Source organism: Phascolarctos cinereus, unplaced genomic scaffold, assembly GCF_003287225.1.
Source record: "Phascolarctos cinereus isolate Bilbo 61053 unplaced genomic scaffold, phaCin_HiC Scaffold_1;HRSCAF=81, whole genome shotgun sequence".
NCBI classification, from domain to species: domain Eukaryota; kingdom Metazoa; phylum Chordata; class Mammalia; order Diprotodontia; family Phascolarctidae; genus Phascolarctos; species Phascolarctos cinereus.
In genome coordinates this window covers 274,046,602-274,070,142 of record NW_027555514.1, presented here as the reverse complement: position 1 = coordinate 274,070,142, position 23,541 = coordinate 274,046,602, and the positions used below count along the sequence as shown (strand labels likewise).

At 43.0% G+C, this 23,541-nt stretch overlaps 1 protein-coding gene across 5 annotated transcripts in view; it reads left to right on the top strand.

Annotated features, from left to right (window-relative positions):
• The window catches only part of SLC41A2 (solute carrier family 41 member 2), a 130,752-nt gene that overhangs the window by 38,655 nt on the left and 68,556 nt on the right, over positions 1-23,541 (top strand). For all 5 annotated transcript variants that reach the window (XM_020982400.2, XM_078146960.1, XM_020982399.2 and 2 more), the window contains exons 2-5: positions 69-765; positions 8,545-8,652; positions 20,019-20,090; positions 22,664-22,808. In XM_020982400.2, coding sequence (XP_020838059.1) covers positions 181-765; positions 8,545-8,652; positions 20,019-20,090; positions 22,664-22,808 — 910 coding nt within the window. In that variant the 5' untranslated portion in view covers positions 69-180. The remainder of the gene's footprint in view (positions 1-68; positions 766-8,544; positions 8,653-20,018; positions 20,091-22,663; positions 22,809-23,541) is intronic.

Sequence of the window (23,541 nt, the reverse complement as noted above, 5' to 3'; positions counted from 1 at the left end):
TTCTGTTTCTTTGATGATAAAAGTCTGTGTAGCAAGATGATGATTTTTTTTTTCTTCTTCTTTTCCAGGTCAAATCCTGTGTGTGCAACTACCAAACATTTCAATTCGCTGAAGCTGTTGGTTTTCGTCTGCTCTTTGCTTTAGAGCCCTGTTTGTATTTGAGTCACCTGCTGTTTTCTCATGCTCGCTGAGACCCACGGAGCACAGGGACAGGGGCATTGTGACAACAATATGACTAATAGTAAAGGAAGAGCTATCACAAACAGACCTAGTGGCATAGTCAGCACTGGAGAAAGGTTGGGCAATTGGACTTTCCATTTGAATACATTTCAGCCTGACACATTTCTAAGCCTTCTGTTGAGTATGGTGCCTGTCATTTACCACAAAAGTCAAGATAGCATTTGGCAAGATGGCCTGCCAGCCTCAGCGCAGGCATTTAACATAAGAACAGATCAGCACACGGAGTACCATCATTTCTCAGAGCAGTCTTTTCATGGCAATAACGGACACGTTCCATCAAGCTGTAGCCCAAAGTATGATGACTATGCTAACTATAATTACTGTGATGGCAGGGAGGCTTCAGAAACGGCTGCCATGTTAAAAAATGAAGACTTGTCAGGTGATGGTGATGAAGATCTCATTGGGGAAGGGAATCACCGATTGCCGAAGGAGTCCAGCGGCACCATGGCCTTACAAATCCTGGTGCCGTTTCTGCTGGCAGGTTTTGGAACAGTTTCAGCTGGCATGGTTTTAGACATAGTACAGGTGAGTGTTCACTTTTTTGTGTTTTCTTTGATCTGCTTTGCAGATCTGTCTTATCAGAGAAGATTAAGGTGTTTGGGTTTGGTATTATTGGCTAGTGAGGTTCTGAAAGGTTTGCTATAGATTATATTTACCAGCTTGCAAAATGACAGAATATTATGCTCTGATAAAATATAAACTAGCTGGCTTCAGTGGAGCTTTTTAATTTTAGAACTCTTGAAAGACCAACGTGATTCTGGCCATGAAAACTGTAATGTAGCTCCCAATAATAAGTAAATGAATAAACTGGAAGGATACAGACATTTCTATAAATGTGCTTGTCAACAGTGTCCACCTGTTTCTCCACAGCCCCACCAGCGCTGAGTTTTTTTGCTGTTGATTATTCTTTTCAAGTTTGATGTTGCCACCTTTCATATTAGTCAAAAGTAAGACCTTTAACGGTTACTAGGTATGATTTAAGTAAATGTCTTTTACAGGATGAGTTTATGAAATAAAAATGAGAACCCACTCGGCTTATGTTCCTGTTTCTTCAGACTCTCAGTTCTACCAAATAGATGTTACTCATGTGGGTGCTAATTTGTTTTTTTTTGTTTTGTTTTGTTTTGGGGTTGGTTTTTTTTTTGGCAATTGGGGTTAAGTGATTTGCCCAGGGTCACACAGCTAGGAAGTGTCAAGTGTTTGGTCTGAGGCCAGATATGAACTCAGGTCCTCCTGACTTGAGGGCCGGTGCTCTATCCACTGCGCCACCTAGATGTGGATACTCATTTGAAAATAGCTTTCTATTATTAAAGAGGTAGCAGGTTACTAGTTTCAGAATCTTTTGCATCCCTTCTAATCACTTTTGTTCCATCAATCATCTTCCCCTTTTATGAAGTTTCGGGCTTTTCCTTTCTGGTAAATTTTCCTCTAAGCCTAGTGATATTCACCTTCCTAAAGAGAAAATAAGAAACCTTCCTTTAAGTGCTTCCATCCTGTCTCCACGCTTCACTCCCATCCTTAGGGTAATGGCCACTTTCTGCCTCTGATGACTCATCACTCACTTACTCCTCCTGCCATGTGCTGTCATGGAGTAGAGAGGCTTCCATCATCAATACTTTCCTGAAAGCTTTTCTCACCATCACTGAGCATCCTTCACGTCACCAAATACGTACTAGGGCCTTTTCTCTGTCTTCTACTTTTTTGGACCAGTTTGTGACATTTGATGCTGAGCCATCTTTTTTTTTTTTTCTTACTTAAATAAAGCTCCACTTGATCTGGCCACACATTTAAAGGATCATCCCATAACTCTGCTTCCTTTCGCTGCTTAACTCCTAAGAAAAGCTATCTACAGTTGTTTCCATGTCCTCACATCTCACTCATATTTTTGCCCCTTTGCAATTCGGTTTCTGAATGCTGCCATTCAAATGAAACTCTTCTATCCAAGGTTACCAACAGTTTGTTGGTTACTAAATTTAGTGCCCTTGTCTCAGTTCTTATCTTTCTTGGTTGATCTGTCTGCAGCATTGACCCTGTCGACTCACCCTTCCTCCAGTATAGTGTTTCCTCCTGGGTGTTTTTAACCTAGCTTTCTCTTGGTTATCATCCTGCCCGGTGACTGCTCCAGATCCTCCTCTGCATCACCTTGTGCATGACTCTGCCCTAAGGCAGAGGGGTGAGACATGTGGCCGCAGCACTCTAAGTGTGGCCTGGATCAGAGTGAAGTCTGATTCCTCTCTGATTTTCCTGTGTTGGTATATTAATTAAAAGACATCTAAGTTTTCTAAGGCAGCATGTTCTAGCAAGGATCCTCACGTATCATTTAATGGCCACGTTTCTTTCTTTTCTTTTCTTTTTTTTTTTGGTTTTTGTTGGGCAGTGGGGTTAAGTGACTTGTCCAGAGTCACACAGCTAACTAAGTGTTATAGTAAGTGTTATGTGTCTGAGGCCGGATTTGAACTCAGCTCCTCCTGAATCCAGGGCTGGTGCTCTATCCACTGTGCCACCTAACTGCCCCAGTGGCCTCATTTCTATTTGAGTTTGTCACCACTGCCCTAAGGCTCTGCCCTGACCCTCTTCTTTCTTTGTATATGTTTTTTCTCCTGAAGACCCTCCCAGATTGATATTTTTGTGATGGTAAATTAGGCCAATTCTCAATTCTTACCTAGCCCTTAGTCATTGAAGGGCATTGACTCAGACAGACTGAAGCCTGGGAAAGACCTTAATTTAGAAAGGTCAGGGTCATCTGCTGCATCTCAGCGTTTATCTTGCCACTGGACGTTGATGACTGGAGGAGAGAGCTCCCTGGAGGCTGTCAGCTTTGCACAGCTCTGCCTCACCTAAATCCAGTTCAAGCGAAGTCAAGACCTCACCCTCATGATGTCATTAAGACCAGATTCTGAATTTGAAAACTAAGGATGGACAGCAGAACAGAGCACCAGACAACAGACTTGTCTCCTGAGCTGCAGTCCCGTATCACGGGTTCCCTGCTCTGCGATGTCTCACAGGCATCGCAAACACAGCGTGTCAAAAACAGAGCTTGCTTTGCCCCAGAAACCCCTCTTCCTGACTTCCCTTGTATTGTCGGGGTGGGCTCACAGCATCAGCCCATGACAGCCGTGGCTCTCAGTTGTCAAGTCTCGCTGTTCCCACCTCCGCCTCCCCCCGCAGCGTCAAGGCCCCCCCCCCTCTCGCCATCCTCTAGGTCACTCACCTCTTACATTTCTTACTCCTACCGGTGAGTTCCCTGGGCCTCAGTTTCCTCGGCTGTCTTTGAAGAGCAGATCTGTGATTGCAAGGCCTCCTTGCATCCGGTCTTTCTGTTCTCTCCTCTGTCTGCTACAGAACTGCCGAACAGATCATCCCACAGCGTTGGTCTGCCTAGATCGTTTCCCCTCTGATCAAGAAGCTTCATTGGCTTCCTTTGGTTGCTGGGGACCAATACAAGCTTGCTTTATTTGGTGTTGAAAGCCCTCCCCAGTCTGGCTCCAGCCTTAGTTCCCACTGCTTTCCTCGTTACCTTCTATATTCTGGACAAACTGGATTGCTGATTGTTTCCCATGCATAGTATTCAGTCTCCCACTTTCATGCTTTTTTTTTTTAGGCAGTTGGGGTTAAGTGACTTGCCCAGGGTCACACAGCTAGTAAGTGTCAAGTGTTTGGTCTGAGGCCAGATTTGCATTCAGGTCCTGCTGACTTCAAGGCAGTGCCTACCCACTGTGCCCCCTAGCTGCCCCTTGTCCCTACTTTTGTACAGGCTGCCTCTCGTGCTTCAGATCCTTCCTAGGGTCTCTGGCTCCACTCAGGGCTTAGCCCCTGTGTTGCTTCGTGCTGCACCTGTCGTGCAGCACGGTAGTTTCGTGCTCTTTCTCTAACAAAATAACTTTGTGTTGACGATGGTTGTATTTTGTCATCTTTGTACAGGTTGTTTCCTCTTAGTATTAGCTAGCATTAATATAGCACTTTAAGGTTTGCAGAGTGCTTTATAAATACTAACTCATTTGATTCTCACAGTAACCCTAAGAGGTAGGTGCTATTATTATCCCCATTCTACAGTTGAGGAACTGAGGCCATCTGATCTTCTTGCTCCTTAAGTGGGCCTGTTTCCCAAAGTTCTAACCGAGGCCCTCTTTTCTTCTGTTTCCACATTCTCCCTCTCAGTGATCTTATCCTTTTCAAGGCTTCACTTATCACTTCTATAAAGATCATTCCCAAATCTAGATTGACCATCCAGTCTCTTCCTAGAGCCTCCTGTCCAGTGCTTCCGGAGCTTGATACTTCTGCCTGAACGTCCAGCACTTCATGCATAACATGCCTAAAATCAAGCTTAGCATCTTTCTCCTCCATCCCCAAAGCTGTTTGGACCCCTACTTCTCTCTCACCTATTAGTACCTTCCTTCCTTTAAAGCCCACGATAGGTCCCACTCACCACCTCTCTGTCAGTGACCTTCACAAGTGAAAGGGATCGTGCCCTCTTCCCATTTCTTTACTGCCTGGTCTCTCAAGCTCTCTCTTCTTTTGCTTTCTCACTTATTATAGCAAAATGGTGGGTATTTTCCTTTATTAGATTCTAAGCTCCTTGCAGTCAGGGCCTGTTATATCTCTCTCTGTGTCCCCAGCACCTAGCCCAGGGCTTTGGCACAGAGTATGTGTTTCATGGCTTGTTGAATTAGATTCCCTCCTTTTCTGGAGAGGAAGCAGAGCCACATGAATGCCCCCAAGCCATGTGCGCAGTGATCTGCTTGCCCTTGAGCTTCTGCTGTTGATTGGGCAAATTCACCTTAATGCCCTTCTTTCTATGAGGAGAAATCATAAAGTCTTCATTGTCTTCCTTGGAATCCGGTTTGAATGATTCAAATCAGGGTTATGTTTCTCAGACCAGAACTCTGAATGGGGCTTTTCTTCTGGTGTGGAAACTAAAGGAGTAGGTGCTGAGGGAAGTGTTTTGCTGGAGGTTTTTAAGGTCAAGGCAACAATCTTTTCAAAGAAGAGGCAGAAGCAGAGAGCATCAAGGCTGGGAGAGTTTTGCCTATAGTCAGTCTTCTGGACACAGTATATCAAGACAGCACCCCCTGGCTTCTTCCGCTGCGTTTTGGTGTTTCAGTGCTCGATTAAGAGTAATCGTGCTTAGTGGAGAGAGCCATGCAGGTGAATGTCTGAGGACCTGGACAAATCCTGGTTCTTCTGCTGACACGGTAGCTATTTTTTAAGTAAGGGGGACTGGTTCCTATCCAGGGTACCTTCCAGCTGACTATCCTCTGGTCCTTATTTCACTTTTCAGAGTAAGATGGAGGAAAAATATCACATTTTTCTTCAAAGTGTATTTTTTGTTTCTGACACATATACTTTATCAAGTGATTGAACAATTACACTCTGGTTTGGTTTGGTTTTTTATTTTTCAATTAATAAATCCACAAAATCGGTGTTTATTAAGCACATATTTGTGCCAGGCATTGTGCTGGGCATGAGGATATGAAGACAAAATGGAAACAGCCTCTGTCCTTGAGGAGCTTACATTCTAACCTGGGAAACAGTGTGCATGTGTGTGTATTTGTAGTAGGATATACAAAACACATAGAAAACTTTCCTTGAGTGGGAAGACACCAACTACCAACCAGGAGGATGAGTAAAGTCATACCCCCTCTCCCTCATACCTTTCGTATTTCAAGGCAACCCTTTAGTCTAGATTTTTTAATATTTTTAAATGTTTTTCTTCATTTTTAAAAACCAAAACTCCATCCATCAGTCAGTAAACATTTAATAAGTGTCTGCCTCATTCCAGGCTCTCATCATATACGGAAAAAATCAAAATAGCCTCTGCTCTGGAGGAGCTTACATTATTGTGGGGGAGACTGACATGTGCATGTCTTGTAGGTGTACACACACATGAACAAGGGATGTAAAGTTGCCTCATCAGGGAAGAGAAGAGGAAGGCGCTGAGCGTGGAGCAGGGGTGGGGGTGGGGTGATCCGGGTTGTGCTACAGGAAAAGTCTTAAGCCAGAGGGAGTGCTTGAGCTGAGCCTTAAAGGAAATCAAGAGATGGTGGCGAGGAGGAGCTGTTCCTGCCCTTGCAACCCTCCCCATGGAGTTTTAGGTGAAGAACTCTAGAGGTCATAGCAGCCCTTTGAAGTTTATCCTAAAACTCTGGTTTTGGTGGATACCATACTGGCAATTCTAGCCCGGAAGCCTGTGCTTTTACCACGAGGTAGGACTCTGTCTCCTATTCCATCTCTGCCCAGTTGAGGCCAGTTCAGTTTTGTTACATTCTGGTTTAGTGTTCTGTAGTCTGTGTGGAAGAGGCCATTGTGGCATCCTTAGTAGCTGGAGGAGTCAGCAGGAAAAGAAATGACCTCATGTCTGTCTTGTTTGCTCTGTGCTTCGTCAGCTCTCTTAGCCATTCACACACTTAACACTGGCCTTCTCGCTGGAAACACCTCTGTACACTAAGGTAGGAAGCACCTGTCCTCAGTAATATTTCTCACTGGAGGAAAACTCTGTGATTGGTAGCTTTTCCTGGGGCTTTTTGTAAGGATGGGGACTGGAACGATTATTTCTTTGATATAGGGAACTCTTTGATGGAGACACATCCCATGCTGATACAGGCTCACACCCTCTCTACAACGTGTAGCCTTAGAGATTTCCTTGGGTTACCCAGGTTCATTACTGTGTTCGCTTTGGAACTTGCTCTCTTCTGTATATGTTTAAGATGTTCCATTAGAGTTCATTTCTTTCTGTTCCTCACAGGTATCATTCCTCTCTCCCCGAATCACTATTCTACCTCTTCTGCCCCTCCCCTGCTCCCAGTAAAAAGTCTTCCCTTGTAATGGATAAATCTAGTCAAGCAAAGCCAATTTCTGCATTGGGCATGACCAAACACGTGTGCCTGATCTGCACCTCTAGTCCATTACCTGTCTGCCAAGAAGCAGGAGGCTTTCGGCATCATCGTTCTCCTGAGTTGTTTGGTCCCTTTGTGCCATCAGAGGTCTGACGTCTCCCAGAGTTGTTTCCTTTACGTTTTTGTTATTTTGTAGAAGTGGTTCTTGGGTTCTGCTCACTTACCTCAGTGTCGTGGTTCGTATGTGTCTCCCCGGGGTGCTCAGACTGCACAGTAATATTCCACTACATTCATATACCATAATTTGTTTACCTATCATCCCTTAATTTGTTTCCAGTTCTTTGCTACAACAAAAAATGGTGCTATAAATATTTTTGTAATGTGAGTCCTCTCCCTCATCTTTGACCTCTTGGGGATAGGTGCTAAATATGTGTTTCTAGATCACATTATGTGTGTTTTCATGGCTTTTTGGGTCAAGTTCCAAGTTGTTTTCCAGGATAGTTGTATGAATTCATAGTTCCCCCAGTGGTGTCTCTCTTTTCCCAGTCCTTCCAACAATTGTCATTTTCTTTTCTTTCTTTTTTTATTTTTTTCCATTTTTGCCAATTGCTTCATAGTTGTTAACTATCTCCACCTATATCAACTTGTCTTGGTCATTAAAGCAGAACAGAATTTCTTAGTAGTCTAGCTAGAGACTATGCTGACTTCCAAAGAGGTCAACAGTTGTATGTTTATAGCTCTCTTCTTTGTGATACCTCTGCTTCATGGATTAAATATTTTGTTTGGTGAATGCACAACATTGTCCTGGTAATTACAAACCATGTTTAGTCTTCATTTTCTTTGATCACTTTGCGTGATTTTCAGATTAAATTCTGACTTCCTTATACTTTGCACAATGGTAATTACGCCTCTCTACACGTTTCACATTTCATATTCACAATTATCTGCACCAACACAGTGCTGGCAATAGCAAATTATTGATGCAAAATGAGTTACAATCATTTTGACCTTTGTTTTTGGCTTGATAAAATTGCGCACTCAGAGTGGGAAAGTGAAAATGTTTCTTTGCTAAGCCTCACAGCCTAACCAGAAGGAGGAAAATTGCTTGTTTTCATTTTGCAATTGATTAAATTCAGCCACAGAGGGATAAAGCGATAGTCTTGTACTGAGGGCATGTAGCACCTCTTACAGAGATCAGTGAAATGAACACCTGGAGTTCAGTTTTCCCCATTGTGGTAGGGCCTGTTCATTCCATCAGCCCACTCACTAAAGTAAACCCCGGGCATGTGGAGAGAACAGAGCAGAAGGGCTGAAGTCTTCTGGTTATACAGCATGCACAGCTAGCCACGACAGAGTTGAAAACAATTTTAAAATAGAATTTTTTTGTTCTGTAGCACATTAGATAGAAGTGGGTAGACTGTAAAATATGACTTTTTGGAAACTTTAATCTGAACTCTTCTTTTCCTTACAGCATTGGGAGGTGTTCAGAAACGTGACAGAAGTTTTTATTTTAGTCCCCGCACTTCTCGGTCTCAAAGGAAACTTGGAAATGACACTGGCATCCAGACTGTCCACTGCAGTAAGTCACTTCCTAACTTCTGAATCGTGGTTATCATGGGACAGACCAAACGAGCTCTGGCCACTGGCAGCATCCAGGATCTCAGAATTAGTTCGAAGGGGCCGCATTCAGGTGGAGCTGACCTGAGCAGACAGATCTTCCATCTGGATAGTCCTGACCGGTGCTGAGCCAGCGCCCGAGCGGGACTCTCTCCCTCCTGTGGCGGCCAGCCCCTTTGCCTTTTTGGATGCTCTGAATGTTAGGACGTTTTCCTTTATGCCCAGTCTGAATCTGCCCCTCTATAGCTTCCACCTGGTCCAGTTTTGCCTCTAGGCCTGAGAAGAACATGTTGAATTGTAAAGAATTTTAAATCCTTCCTTTTCCCCCTATTTCAAAGCCCCGTCTGATAACATTAAGGGATGAGAGGACTCATTTTCCAAGTCAGGCCCTCTTCCTTCAGCCTGTGGATGAAATTGTCTATATCAGATACAGGGTTTGAATACAGATAAAAAGAGCAAGTGGCATGTAAAAACTGAAATTCTCAGAAGTTTCAGGTGAACTATAGGTTCCTAATTTATTGTTCTTAGACGTCTTTTGTTAGTAGGGTTAGATGCATAAGGTTTGAGTTAGTTCTTACTGCATGAACTAGTTACTAGAAAAGCAAATTTAGGAGGTTGTGCTAAATTGTACTGAGACTTTTTACTGGCAGATTTTAGCAGAATTACCTAGGACTCTTTTGAAGGTTGTAGAAGCAGAGAAACGGATCTTCTGGGAGAAGATTCCTTCAGAGCTGCTCTGTGCATGAGGCCTCTTCAGGAATGTCCAAGGGAAGGTGTTTCCAGGGACCAGAAGACCACGTGGCACATCTGGGACTCAAGATGGAATGTGCTGATTGAGTGAAATTGGGAGTAGGTTACTGGGTCACAAGGAGATTGTGTGCTTTGATGACAACAGTTTGTGGATGTTTTCCAGTCATGTCTGACTCCGTGTGATCCCATTTGAGGTTTTCTTGGCAGAGATCCTGGAGTGGTTGGCCATTTCCTTCTCTAGCTCATTGAATTTTACAGATGAGGAAACTGAGGCAGCATGAATTGGCTGTCAGGGAGCCCAGATCTTGAACATACCCTCAAGCAATAATCTTAAAAATACCAAACTGAATAGTAATTACAATAATATCCACAGAGAAGTTATAGGAGGAGCCCTACCAGATAAACTGGCCTGATTCAAGTTCAGTAATCTGGAAGTTTATCAGTGGAGACTAGAGCCTCTCCAGCAGGCCACAGAAGCCTTGAAGCCTATCTTTGGACTAGAGTGATCCGATGACAAAACTCCAAGGTGGTCAGAAATGTGGGGCACCGCCTGCGTACAACCTTACACCACCCCAGTGATGTCAGAAGTTCACTCCTGGAGGGCCATGATGACTGAAGCACTCTGAACTCAGAGGATCCAGGGAGGCCCTGGAAGATATGCCAGGGTCAGCGGACGGGTGGTAATCAATGAGCCAGTCACAGGGCTAAGTTTTAGAAGCTAAGCCAGCAGCAGGAACTTAGCAAATCAAGGGAAGGCCCAAACGGGAGCTCCTACCAGTCCAAGAGTGAGTGAAGCCTGCCCCTGGTGCAAAATCCCAAACCAGGAGATGGGCCTGAAAATATGAGCAATCAGAAGAGGGCAGCAAATGCTATGAAGACGTATCCTGGATGCAGGGATGCAGGAGGGACGAACCTAGACTGGAGAGCGAGTCCCTAACACCTGCATGGCCAGAGCCTCTGAGGAAAAGTTGGCTTGACCACAAGGACCATCAAAGTACCTGGAAGAAATTAAGAATGAAATTGTCAGTGCAAGAAGACGTGTAGAGGAAAGAACTGGAATGAAAATGGATAACTTAGAACAGCAGCTAGGAAACTTTATCCAAGTAAAAGACTCCGAACGTTGGAGTGTACCAAGCATTTCAATGCCTATGTGGGACAAGGAGTATTAGAACAAAATAAAAAGATAGAAGAAGGTTAGAAAATAGAAGATGCCTACTATCAAAAACAGCTGATCTCGAGAACAGGTCAAGTAGAGAAAATCTAAGAACCATACTCCCTGAAAACCACGACCAGAAAAAGCATAGTATCCAAAAATATAATAAACAAAAACTGTCCAGCTCTGTTAGAACCAGAGGGCAAAGTAAAATAGGAATCCACTGATGACTTTTTAAAAGAAGCTCCAAAATGAAAACTCTCAACCAAAAGCCCAGAGCTTCCAAGTCAAAGAAAAAATGTTCACAGCCAGAAACAGAGTTCAAGAACCCAGGAGCCAGTCAGTGTCCCATAAGATTTGGGAGTCACTTGTGAAAAAGGAGAGAAAATTTAGGAATACAGTATTCCAAAATGCAAAATATAAAGTCCTATGCAAGAATATATGACAAGTAAAACTGAATATGACCCTGTAGATCAACTGGCTCCTTCCTTATTGCCCTCAAACATGCCCATGTTTCCTCTGTGCTGAAGGAACCTTCATTAAACTCTACCATCCTTTCCAGCTACCATCTTATCTCTCTCTCTCCTCCATTTATGAGCCAAACTGCCTGAAAAAGCTGCGTGAGGTCACTGCTTCCACCTCCTCCCTTCTCAATAAGCCCTCAATCCTTTGCATATCAGCTTCTTTCATTATTAGCCAACTAAAATTGCTCTCCGGAATTGCCAGCAATCTCTTAAATGCCCAATCAGATGGCCAGACTGCTGCCTCTGACACTGCTGACCACTTTCTCCTTCCTGAGACTCTTGCCTCCTTGAATTTTCCTGGAATTACACTTCTGATTCTTCTCCTACCTGCCTGCTCACCCCTTCTCAGCTTCCTTCACTAGCTTATCAGACATATCAAATGCCTTACCTCTGGGTGGTCTTCAGAGTTCTGCCCTAGGCCCTTTTTTTCTGACCAGGGAGGCTGTAAAGATAAGTTGGGGCCAGATTATGTAGGGCTTTCAAAACTAAACAGAGGAGTTTGTTTATTTTATCTAGAGGTAATTTAATTTAATTTAATTTAATTTTACCTAGAGCTAATAGGAAGCCACTGGATTTAACTGAGCAGAGGAATGATGCAGTCATATCAGTGTTTAAGGAAAATTAAATATTGAAGTAGAGTGGTGCGAAACTTTGGGTACAGGGATCAGTTAAGGGGCTGTTGCAAAATGTAGATGAGACATGATGAGTTCCTGAACTATGGTGCCAGCTGTGTGAGTGGAGGAAGAGGGTCGAATGCAAGAGATGTTGTAAAGGTGGAAATGGCAAGATTTGGCAACTGATGAGGAGTGTGGCATGAGGGAGAGGAAGGAGCCCAGAATAATGACAAGATTAAATGCCAGGGAGACTGGGAGAGTAGCGGTACCTTGGACAGAAATAGGAAAGTCTAGAAGAGGGGAGAATTTTGGAGGAAAGATAATGAGTTTAGTTGTTTACGTGGTGAGTTTGAGATGTCTCAGGGATATTCTGTTTGAAATGCTGAATTTGCTATATAATTTTTAAAAATCTAGGTGTAATGGACTTGTGCATCTAGTCTTTGTGAATAGAAGTGTTCGTATTTGTAGGAGTTTTTCAGGTCCAGAATAACAATAAAAATTATTTTGAAACATTAATTTTGTTTTTTTAATTTTTAAAATTTTTTTTGAAACATTAATTTTGAATAAAATATACTGGCCCAGGAAGATTGCTTTCCATATGCATTCTTTTTTTCTTAGTCTACTAGGGATGCGCAGAAATGAAAAAGTAGAGAATTTTCCAGTCTGCATCTCCAGCTGCTTTGATTACTTCTCATTCCCCCTTTTCCCTAGCTCAGTTGTTCTTCAGTCACCAGATAAGTTATGAAAATCTGAATGAATAGGTCAGGCAGCTTGACTAGTGCTAAAGACTGTGTACTGTCTTCTCTACGCTATACTTCTGTGTTTCCAGAAACCTACAGGGAATCGAAAGCCTGGTGAACATTGCTAAAAGGCCTGCTGTGTGCTCAGGGATTCCATGATTTCATCGCTGTGGGTACCCATTCCTCTGTGCCTTAGGGATGAGTTGCTGTAGTTGAAAAAAATTCCTCATCTGATGGCCAGCTCTTTGGCTTCCAGAATGAAATCAGGCTAGATCTTACACAACAGACATATTCCAGTCAATCAGGGGCCCACACGCAAAACCTCTCCATCTAGGACCTGCTAAAGTTTACACTCTCCTAGCAAAGCATTGGAAAACTCTGGGTCAAATCCATTTTACTGTGAAGCATCAGAGCAGAGTTTCAGTGGAGGCTGAATGATATAATAACAGAAATACATTTGGGCAAAAAGCTTTCAAACTGTTAAAAAAAAAAGTTAAGACCAAGTCACCCTTAGTCAGCTTTAGGGCATTCACTCAAATTATTGCATTTGGAGTAGATCTTCTTTTACTGGAGTCAGATTCTCATGGGACCTCTCTTGAATTGGACCAGTGCCTTTAGTCCACCATCTGGTGATCTCAACAGCAGCTGGACAGTACTCAAGAATGCTGTTTTTAGAAATATTTGTTCTGAGGTATATCGGGTTTCCTAGCAAAGTTAACAGGTTGCCTAAATGTTTGTGTATTTAATTGTATTTATCAGAGCAAAGTTCACTTTCAGACCATACAGAATTGAAGCCCTATTCTCCCCATCATCCTGCTCCATTTTTACCTCTTTGTTGAACCTTCCACTTGTATTTCCTCATCATCTGTTATTCATACTCTGTTCCCTCCTGTTAGAAAACTCTTGAATTTTAAGTTCATTTTTGATCTTTCCTCTAGTGTCCAATTCTTTTTACTAATATATTCCATGAGAATGTGACTGCTCCTGTTTCAAAAGCTAAACAGCTTTTACGTTTCTCATTTAACAGTTAGAAGCTTCACTTAGATGTAGCTAGATGCTAATATTTCAGATGAAAGGACCAGGAGATTAATGATATATTGTCATGCCTTCTAATGAAAAGGCAGTTTATATCTTTTGAAATGTGTTCTTTAAAGCCGTATTCTTTTTTTTTTTTTTTTTGGTTAGGCAATGGGGTTAAAGTGACTTGCCCAGGGTGACACAGCTAGTAAGTGTTATGTGTCTGAGGCCAGATTTGAACTCAGGTCCTCCTGAATCCAGGGCCGGTGCTGTATCCACTGTGCCACCTAGCTGCCTCTAAAATCATATTCTTAACTAGGACACACTGACTTGAAGTTCACATGACAAAAGGTAAAGATCCCCAAGATTGTCCCTGAAAATTACTAAACTCATCAGTCAGAAAAATCAGAAAATCTTAAGAGCTGAAGGGAACCTCAAAGATCATCATTGTTTTCAATTCCTATGTGAAACACAAAAAAGACTCTTGAATCATTATATCCAAGCAGGATGCTAGAGCTGAGGGGGGAGAGTGGAAGGCATCTCAGGGCCATTGAGGCCAACCCCCTTATTTAGAGAAGGGGAAAATAAGGACACTGCACAGTGAATTTTCAGTGGTGGAATTTATTAGAAATGAGGGGGGAAAAGAATAAGCTCGTTCATTCACTTTTTCAACAACCATTTATTAAAAACCAACTCTGCACAGAGGACTCATATAGAATCATTTGCAGCTACAGAAAGCCACAGAATGTTTTCTAGAAAGTTCTGGTAAGGGCAGCTAGGTAGTGCAGTGGATAGAGCTCTGGCCCTGAAGGCAGGAGGTGGGAATTCAAATCCGACCTCAGACACTTGACACTTACTAGCTGTGTGACCCTAGGCAAGTCACTTAACCCTGATTGCTTCCCCTCCCCCCCCAAAAAAAGTTCTGATAATGCTGTAGGGACAAAAGGAAACGCTCAGGAGGAAGGGGAGAGAAGAGTACTAAAAAGAACACCTGGAGCTGACAAATAGAAAAGTGAGGAAAAAAGAGAAAAACTAGGGAAAGAGATAGGTAATGACTACAGAAGAAAGGGCAGAGAGAAGAAAAGAGAGAAATGAACAAATGAGAAAATCACAAAGTGTTTGAGATACTTAAGGAATCAAGTATATGTATATACACATATGTGTATGCATGTATGTCTATATGTGTATGTGTGTGTATGTGTATAAACAGGGAGAGAGGATTCGCTCATTGTAAAAAGTCACACAACCCAAGAAGCTTAAGGTACCCCTGCTATCGTCTTGTCCAGCCTGAATCTGAAACAGGAATACCCTCTATGACCTCTCTTAGGAGTGGTCACCAGCCTTCCTTGAAGACTTCCAGAGAGGCTCCCACCTGAGGAAGTCTCCAGCATCTCTCTGTGCCAGGCCTGATTCTGCCCTCTGGAGATGAGCCGAAGAATCAAACTCTGCTCAACTCCACAAACCCTGCTGAAGTCTCCACCACATGCAAGGCTCTGGGCACGACTTCTATAGGTAGTTTCTGGAGAGAACGGCACTGCTGATCCCTCAGGATGGCACAGGAGGCAGGTCTGAGCACTCAGACCCTGGGCCTGGGCAAAGGTACTTCTGCAAGAGACTGAACGAGCAGCAGGGGAAACAGCCAGTCTGGCTCATTCCATTAAGATCAGTGTGTGGAGGGCACCAGTGGGAGCAAGGACAGAAAGATCTGTCGTGAACCTTATGAGCTAAGCAGAACAGGAGCACAGAGCCCCTGAAGGTTTTTGACTATGAAGTCATTTAGGAAGGCGCCTTGGGGAGGTGATTCGAGGAGCTGTGTGGAGGAGACTGGCAGGAGGGAACCAAAGAGGAGACCAGAAATGTCGTCCAGGTGAGAGGTGCCAGGTCCCTGAAGGGGTTCGAGAAGGGGAGTGATATGAGAGAAGTCGGGGAGATGGAATTGAAGATGAAGGGAATAGTAGAGAAGACTCCAAGAAACTCTAAGATCACTCTGTGAAATGGTGGCATCATCTTCAGCAAAAGTAACCACGGTTTAGTGAGGGGGTGGGGTGAGGAGGGGAGGGATGGGGATTGGCTTTCTGATTCCATCACATAGGTCACTGCACTATGCAGAAGCTCCCTCTGACCAGGGGACATCAGAACTTTCTCCGCAGTGTGGAGAGAGAGAGAGCTTCCCAGAACACTGAGGGGGTCCTGTAGCCAGTGAGGTCAGAAGCACCACTTGCAGCTTTCAAGACCAGCTGTCTTCATTGGGCCACACCACAGAGCTGGGCAGGCATTTCAGATTTAAACATGTTGGATTTGAAATGCTGACTGAACATACAGGTAGTGTTGCTTAAGTGTAGTTCAGAAGCAAGATTAGGGCTGGTTATGTGTATGTGTGTGTGTGTGTGTGTGTGTGTGTGTGTGTGTGTGTATTGAGGGAAGCTAAGCAGTGCAATGTATACAGCACTGGGCCTGGATCAGGAAGACCTGAGTTCAAATCTGACCTCAAGCTCTTACTAGCTGTGTTACTCTGGGCAAGTTGCTTAACCTGTTTGCCCCAGTTTCCTCATCTGTAAAATGAAGATAAGAATAGCATCTACTTTCTAGGGTTGTTGTGAGGAGCAAATGAGTGCTTAGGTGTAAGGTGCTTAGCACAGTGCCTGGCACAAAGTGTTATATAAATGTTTTACACACACGCGCGCATACACACACACACACACACACACACACACACGAGTCATCTACATAGATGTAACAAGTTAATTTATGGGAGACAATATAGAGAAGTTAAAGAATAGGACCCAGGAAAGATGTCAGGGAGACACTTGTGCTTAGAGAGCGCTTTTCAGGGCTCCTCATTCCCCTTTGGTGACTACCTACCACCCAACTCTCACCTGTAGCTCCAAGAAGCGGTAGCTTACATAAAGGTCTCACACACACACACACTTGGGAAAACTGTCTTGGCAGGTGGGCTAACTCAGGTTGACGGTAACTAACAGGCCTCAGACTTGTCATTGAGTTATGTATGTATGTGTCTATACACGTGTGTATACACATGTGTATACACATGTGTATACATATGTGTTTGTACAGTGTCTACCCTAAGCATGTGAAGACTTCCCCTGGCAAATGGGTGGATGAGAACAATTTATTCAGTGGCCTTGAAGGCGGCTGATACAGGTGCTATGGAGCACTTAGAGGTTGGTCACACATCAGAGATACCAAGATCATCCATTGTTTCGCTGGACTTCGATGACTCTGGAAGAGGGAGTGAGGTTGATGACTTTGTGCATCTCTGCCTCACTTCGGTCTAATTCATGTGCATGTCAAGACATCACCCTGAGCTGTCACTGGTCCTCTGAAAACAAGCAAACAGCAACAACACATTTTGAAACTAACCTTTTATTTTACACACTGTTTCTTCATTTCTCTATTTTCTTAAGTCCTTATCTTATTTAATCATGTTCTAGTCTAACACTTTACTGCATAGTCTATTTCAGTTTAGGTAACTTTGCTACTAATTTGCTTGAACAATTGAATTCTGTTGAATCATTTCATGCTAGCTTCAGTTCTGCTTATTCTCTAAGTAGTGAAATCACTTTTTGCTGGAACAATATATCTATGTCCTCCAGGAAGAGGAGAGAGGAGAGTGCTATTTGCAAGTAATCTTTATCCTAGCTTTAAGCCTCCAAAGTCCACTAAAGTATTTTAGCAGTTACCATAATTTGGAAATTTATAGTGAAAATATTACATTTCAGTTACAATTTTTAGTCTGTTAATTAGTTTGTAACGCCATAAGTTTCTACAAACCAGGAAAAAGATTTCCTTCCTTTTCTTGTCTATCTTTATCTCTGCAGTTTCCAACTCGGCCAGGGTTGTGAAGGCAGGGAGAAAAAATATCAATTTTTCTTTTCCCCTCCATAACCTTCCATTGAAAGCCTAATCAAAAGTCAGTGAGAGTCCTTGCTTAATAATACCAACATCTGGGCTAGCTGTGTTGAGACCCCACCCTTCTAAGCTCCCTTTCTGGGCTGTCTCAGCAATTTTTTTTTTTAATGAGTGACGAGGTATTCCCCTCCAAAGTTCTCCAGGTAAAAGACCTTGTATGCACTAGAGAAATTCTGAAGTGGAAGCCTCATGAAGCCCACCTCACTGCTGTGTCTGCTCACCAAAACTCTGTGTCCTTTTCTCATTCCCTACAAAAGTGGTTTCTTAAGAGTGCCGTGGTCTCTGTCTCTTTGTTTCTCTGTCTCTCTGTCTCTGTCTCTCCCTCTCTCTTCCTCTCTCTTTTTCTCCTGGGCTCTAATTTTTCAAGTCTAGTTTTTCATATCCACAGCTGGCAATAATCAAAGTCCCATATTAATCTGACCAAATTTATTTCCACAATTATCCACACTGAACTTTATCACTTGAGTTGTGGACATGAACTGGCAGGTTTTTCATGTCTCAAGCCGTAATAGCTTGCCTAATTGGGAGTCAGCAGGAGACCTGATCCGTCCCAATCCCATATGGATGCTAGTCCCCCTTTGCCTTTTGGCTACCCTCTGGTGCAGAGCAAGACCATTACTCACCCCTGCTTCTTCCAAGAGTGCCTTTTCTTTTTTTTTTTTCCTGCACAAGTGAGAAAGAATCAGAATTTTTATTGAGGACCTATTTCTTCCTTGTCCTTCCTGAATTTGGGGAGTTTAATTCTCCAACCATGTCTGACCAACTGCTGAGAGAGTCTGCTGTGACCCTTGATTAGACAGAAGTCTGAGTGCCAGCTGCAGATGGGGGGCTCACCCAATGCTAGCATCCTTCCCCTTGTGGCCGCCAAAATTGTCGAAAGAAAATCCTAGTTTGGGCCTCACCGTGGTCAATTAAAGGCAAACTCAGGAAATAAGACAAAAGGAATTTGTTGGCACACCAAGGCATTGTGGGGTTGGAGTGAGTCTGGCCCAAAAGTATACAATCTTAAAAATTATTTTCCTTGGAAAAAAAGATTTATTAATAGCCAACTAGAATAAGATTTAAGAGGCAGTTTTTACATCCCCATAGTTACTAAATTGTACATATCCTTTGACTCAATGATGCTACTACTAAGCACGTATCCTAGAGAAATCAAAGAAAGCCATAAGTAAAAAAAAAATACACATATGTGCAGTGCCTTTATGGTATCAAAGCAAGTGGAAATGGCTAAATGAAATGTGTTATATGAATGCAATGGTATATCATTGTGCAATAGAAATGATGAAAGGGATAGTGTCAGAGAAGTTAGAAAGATTTATATGACTGGCACTTAGTGAAATTAGCAGAACCAAGAGAATAGTTTATTTAGTGACTTCTATATTGCAAAGAAAAACAGATTAGAGAAACTACAAATATGATGAATACAGTGATTCTTCATGATTCTAAAAGACTGATGAACGGTTGCCACAAGATTGACGATGAATCATGCTTCCCACCTGTTGGCAGAGAGTGGTAGACAAGGTATAGAATGAGACATACATTTAATTCTGTTATATTTTTGTTAAAGAGCATTTGTTTTTTCTTCTCTTACTTTCCTCCCCCTCCTAAACCCCCCCCCCCCGTAACAGCTACAAAAAGAAAACCCTTCATAACCCTTCAGTAGTCAAATGAAGAAAATTTCCTTATTGGCCACATTCAAAGGTGTTCAAAGAACTACGCTGGCTTTTAGAAGAGATGCAACATTTATGTAAGACATAGCCTCTGCCCTCATGGAGCTTGTATTCTAGTCATGGATCTTCAGAACAGGGCCATTTGAGGTTTGTCATTGTATTCCTTGCACCTAGCATAGTTGTGAAGTCGTTTTTTCATTCACGTCCAACTTTTCGTGGCCCCATTTGGGGTTTTCTTGTCAGAGATACTGGAGTGGTTTGTCATTTTCTTCTCCAGCTCGTTTTACAGGTGAGGAAGCTGGCAAACAGTGTCAAGTGACTTGTCTGAATAGGCACTTCATAAATGCTTCTTGAACTAGATTGAAGCTGTTAAGTCAGGGTAATATATAGATGACTTATCTCATTGGGTTGTTGTGAGGTTGTTGTGCTTTGTTTACCCCAAAGGGCTGTTATTACTATCCATGTATTTGAGAAGCAAGATCCTTCCTTACCTTTGGAGAAAGCTACTCTCCCATAGCTTCCAGTCTAAGATGAGGATAAGTTGCAGAGACGTGACAGTACCTACCAGATGAGCTCTCTGAGGTCCCTGGGAAGGAGCTTCATAAAGGAAGGTGTCCTGAAGAATGGGTAGGAAATTGGCAGGTGAAGAGATGACTGGAAGAGAAAGGACTAGCAGGGTGTGGTGTTTTTAGAGCTAAATTGCATCACAGCACGATGGAGAATACTTTTTGATGAACTGCATTTTGTATAGCTTTTAATACAGTAATATTTTCTAACCTTATCTAGTGGGAGTTTGGCACACTGAATTTTTTCCTATATAATTGTTTAGATTTTAAGACTTCATATGGAGTTTTAATTGCAAAGTACATTTGTATTTTTACAGAGCTATGTATGACATACAGAATTATGCATGAATATGATTTTTAACAGGTAAATATTGGGAAGATGGACTCCCCCATTGAAAAGTGGAACCTAATTATTGGCAACTTGGCACTGAAACAGGTAAGTAGGTGATTTGCATATGGTGTTTCAGTAAGAGCTCAGTTATAGGACCCGATATCACTAATGCAAATGAGGTTCTTTAACTTTTGCATTTATTACTTTAGTACATTGAAATACAATTTAATATGTTGGCAGAGATTCATTAAATGGACCCTCATGATCTCTGAACATTATTCTGTTTAGGTTAGTTGATTTATTTTCTCTCACTGATTAGACTAATGGATTCTGTGGATGGATTCCTTTAATGGATCTGCCATCTCCTTGGTGATCAGTGTGGGTATTTTCTTCACTGATTTGGCTTACAGCCTCATTCACCCTGTAATACATTTTTGTGCTAGAGGTCTTCCTTGGGAAGCTTCAACATTTTATGAGCACCGGTGCAGCATTTGGGCTGTGTTTATATCTCTATCTTTAGACATAGAGATAGATCTAGACCTAGATCTATCTGCAGTCAGATACACACACACACACACACACACACACACACACACACACATCTGCGTCTGTGTGTGTAAGTGCAGAGTGGGAGAAGCAGTCTGGTTTAGTGCTAGCCTCTGAGTCAGGAAGACCTGGGTTCAGGTCCCTCTCCCGATGCACACCGGCGCTGTCCCCTCAATGAGGCACGTGAGCATTTCATGCCCTGGATTCTCAGTCTTGAGACGGCAGAATGTTGCTGAGCTGCATTGGTGGGAGGAGCTTCCTTCCACCGGTGAAACCCTGAGTATACACAAAACCGGCCTCACGGCTGCCAAGTGAAAGCATGACGTTAGGCGTCTTGCTCCTATTTGTATTCTCAACTAAAAACTCCTTTTTACAGTTTTAATTCCTTGAATTGGCAGTGGGTCCTTATGGGCCCTCTCCTCACTCACCTGCCGGTGGCGGCCTTCTGTGCAGGTCATCACGACCCTGTGATTACCCGGGTGTGTGTTATTCATAGCTAAGCTTTGTTCCCAGTTCAGCTGCTCCAGGAACTTGGCACATTCAGATTCCTGCCTAACCCTTAGCCAGGGCGAGCTTGAAGAATGCAAAGGAATTTTACTATTCACCCGAACAGAACATAATGAAGAAGGCCGTTTTCCATAAAGATGATGTCATACGATGCTTTTCAAAGCCAGCCGGTACCATTTTGGGTTTGTTTGCTCTTAGATCACCCGTGCCACTGCTTCTGAGAACACTGAAGGAGAAATGAAGAACTAGTGGTGGGCCCACCTGCCTTTGACCGAGCTACTCTAGAGATCCTGGCATCGGTTTCTTTAGCTAAAAGTTGAAGGTGTTTAATCATGTGATTACTAAAGTTTCTTTCAGCTCTGAAATTCTTTGTATGTTTAGTGTTTGGCAAAATCTGACAAGACGTGAGAATCAGTGTAGTCAGTAATAACATATCCTTCAATTCATCAAGCTTTTTTAAAATGTCTGTCACATGCAAGGCAAGAAACATCATGGTATCGTGAACGATGGAGTCAGTATGACCACCATTGGTGTCCTGCTTCTGATTCAGGCTGGCTGTGTGACCGTGGGCAAGACTCCGTATCTCAGTGTCCCAGGCAGCTCTCTAAGGCTGTGCCTTGCAGAAGAGCCTTGGTGGAGATTGGTATCGGTACTGCTGAATGAACAGGTCTAGAGACTCCTCCCCCACCAATCACCCCGGCTTTAATGTTCAGGATAACATCGTAGGGCCTGGGGATAAGAAGAGGAAATGCAGATCTGTCCATTACTTAGAGCTGGGTCCCAACATTTACACAGATATGTAAATGCGTGATAGTCCCTGCTGGAGGGATCAAGCAAGACTTCCCCTAGGAGCTGGCTTCTGAGGGGAGCCTGCAAGGTGGTGAAGGACTCGAGGAGGCAAAGAAATGACAGTGACCTCCTGATCTCATCCTTTCTCCTGTGGTGCAGATCGCAGCCCCTCCGCCATTCTCATTCTGGGCCATTCTTGTTCCTGGCTCCCCTGTGTTCTTCATGGAGGGTCCCCCCAGCATCCCTGGGCTTTCTTTAGAGCTTTGCCAGATTTGTGGGTTCACAAGGCCGCACGTGAGCTGCCCACCCCTTTTACCTTGTTCTCCCCACCAGACTGTCTCATCTCCCTTTCTGATCACAGATTTCCCATAATTACTGGTCAAGAATAGCGATAGCTCATATCTACACAATTCTTTGTGGTTACACAATTTTATGCATCCATTATTACATTTTCTCTTTAAAACAATCCTGAAGTAGATAACACAGGTCTTATTAACCTGTTTTACTGATGGGTAAACTGATGCCCAGAGAGGTTAAGGCATGCTCACTGTCACACGGCTAACGTATGTCAGAAGCAGGGCTTGAATCCGGGTCTTCTGGCTTCAAGGCCAAACACTCTTGCATCCGTATTTTTGGACTGGGGGGATTTTAAGAAATGTTGAAGAATATTAAACTAAGGTTTAGCAGTTGCTTTAAAAGATTATGTAGCTGGAGTCCTGTGTGCAACAATTTTTCTTCATTTCCTGTGTGAGGACTGCGTGGCTTCAAGAAAAGTCCTTGTGAATGCCGATACCTGCTAGAGCCTCCTGTTTGAATGGAATCTCGTTTCCCCTCAGGTTCAGGCGACAGTGGTTGGCTTTCTAGCCGCGGTGGCCGCCATCATTCTGGGCTGGATTCCAGAAGGGAGATACCGCCTTGATCATTCCATCCTGCTGTGTGCCAGCAGCGTGGCCACTGCCTTTATTGCATCCCTCTTGCAGGGTGAGAAACTGCTTTGTAAACACCTTTGGTTTTAAACAGTGATCAATAATTCATGTCTGTTTCATTTGTGGTTGAAGTTTATATTTGTTTTCCATATTTGAAATGTCCCTTTTTAGCCGTTAGGAATTTGACAGGTGGCTGTAAGTAGTCTGGTATATCTTGGACCTCTTCATGGCAGGAGTGACAATCCTGAAAAAAGGTTCAAGAAAATGCTCTAAGCATTGAATTTCCTGATAGGGTGTTTCCGTTAAATTAATTGAGAAAGCTTTGATGGAAAATGTCCGGAGGTTTTCCTGGCAAAGCGTATTTAGATTACAACAAGGATTCCAGGAATTCTGCACAGTTTGAAGGACAGTTCCTGTGGTAGAAGAAAAAAGTTTCAGTTTTACAAAAACTTTGATGCATTTCTCTGCAATGATAGTATGTAACTGCATGCTGCCCACACTATGTTGTTGGCTACAGAATTCTCAAGGCCCCTGAATTTTAAAAATTACTCCACTAAAACAGACTTTTGTTTTGAATCACAGAATCTGAGTTGGAAGGGACCTTAGAAGGAATGTAACTATGGTGTTATCTTTCTTAATTTTTATTCAGTAATGTAAAATCTCCAGGAAGGAAACCTCTTTCAGTAAAAACCATGAAGCCGTATCTCTTAGTATTTAAAATATTTGCCATTTCCTTGTCCTTGAGTCATCAGCAAGGTTCCACCTAAAAGATTCCTGGGCTGAGTGAA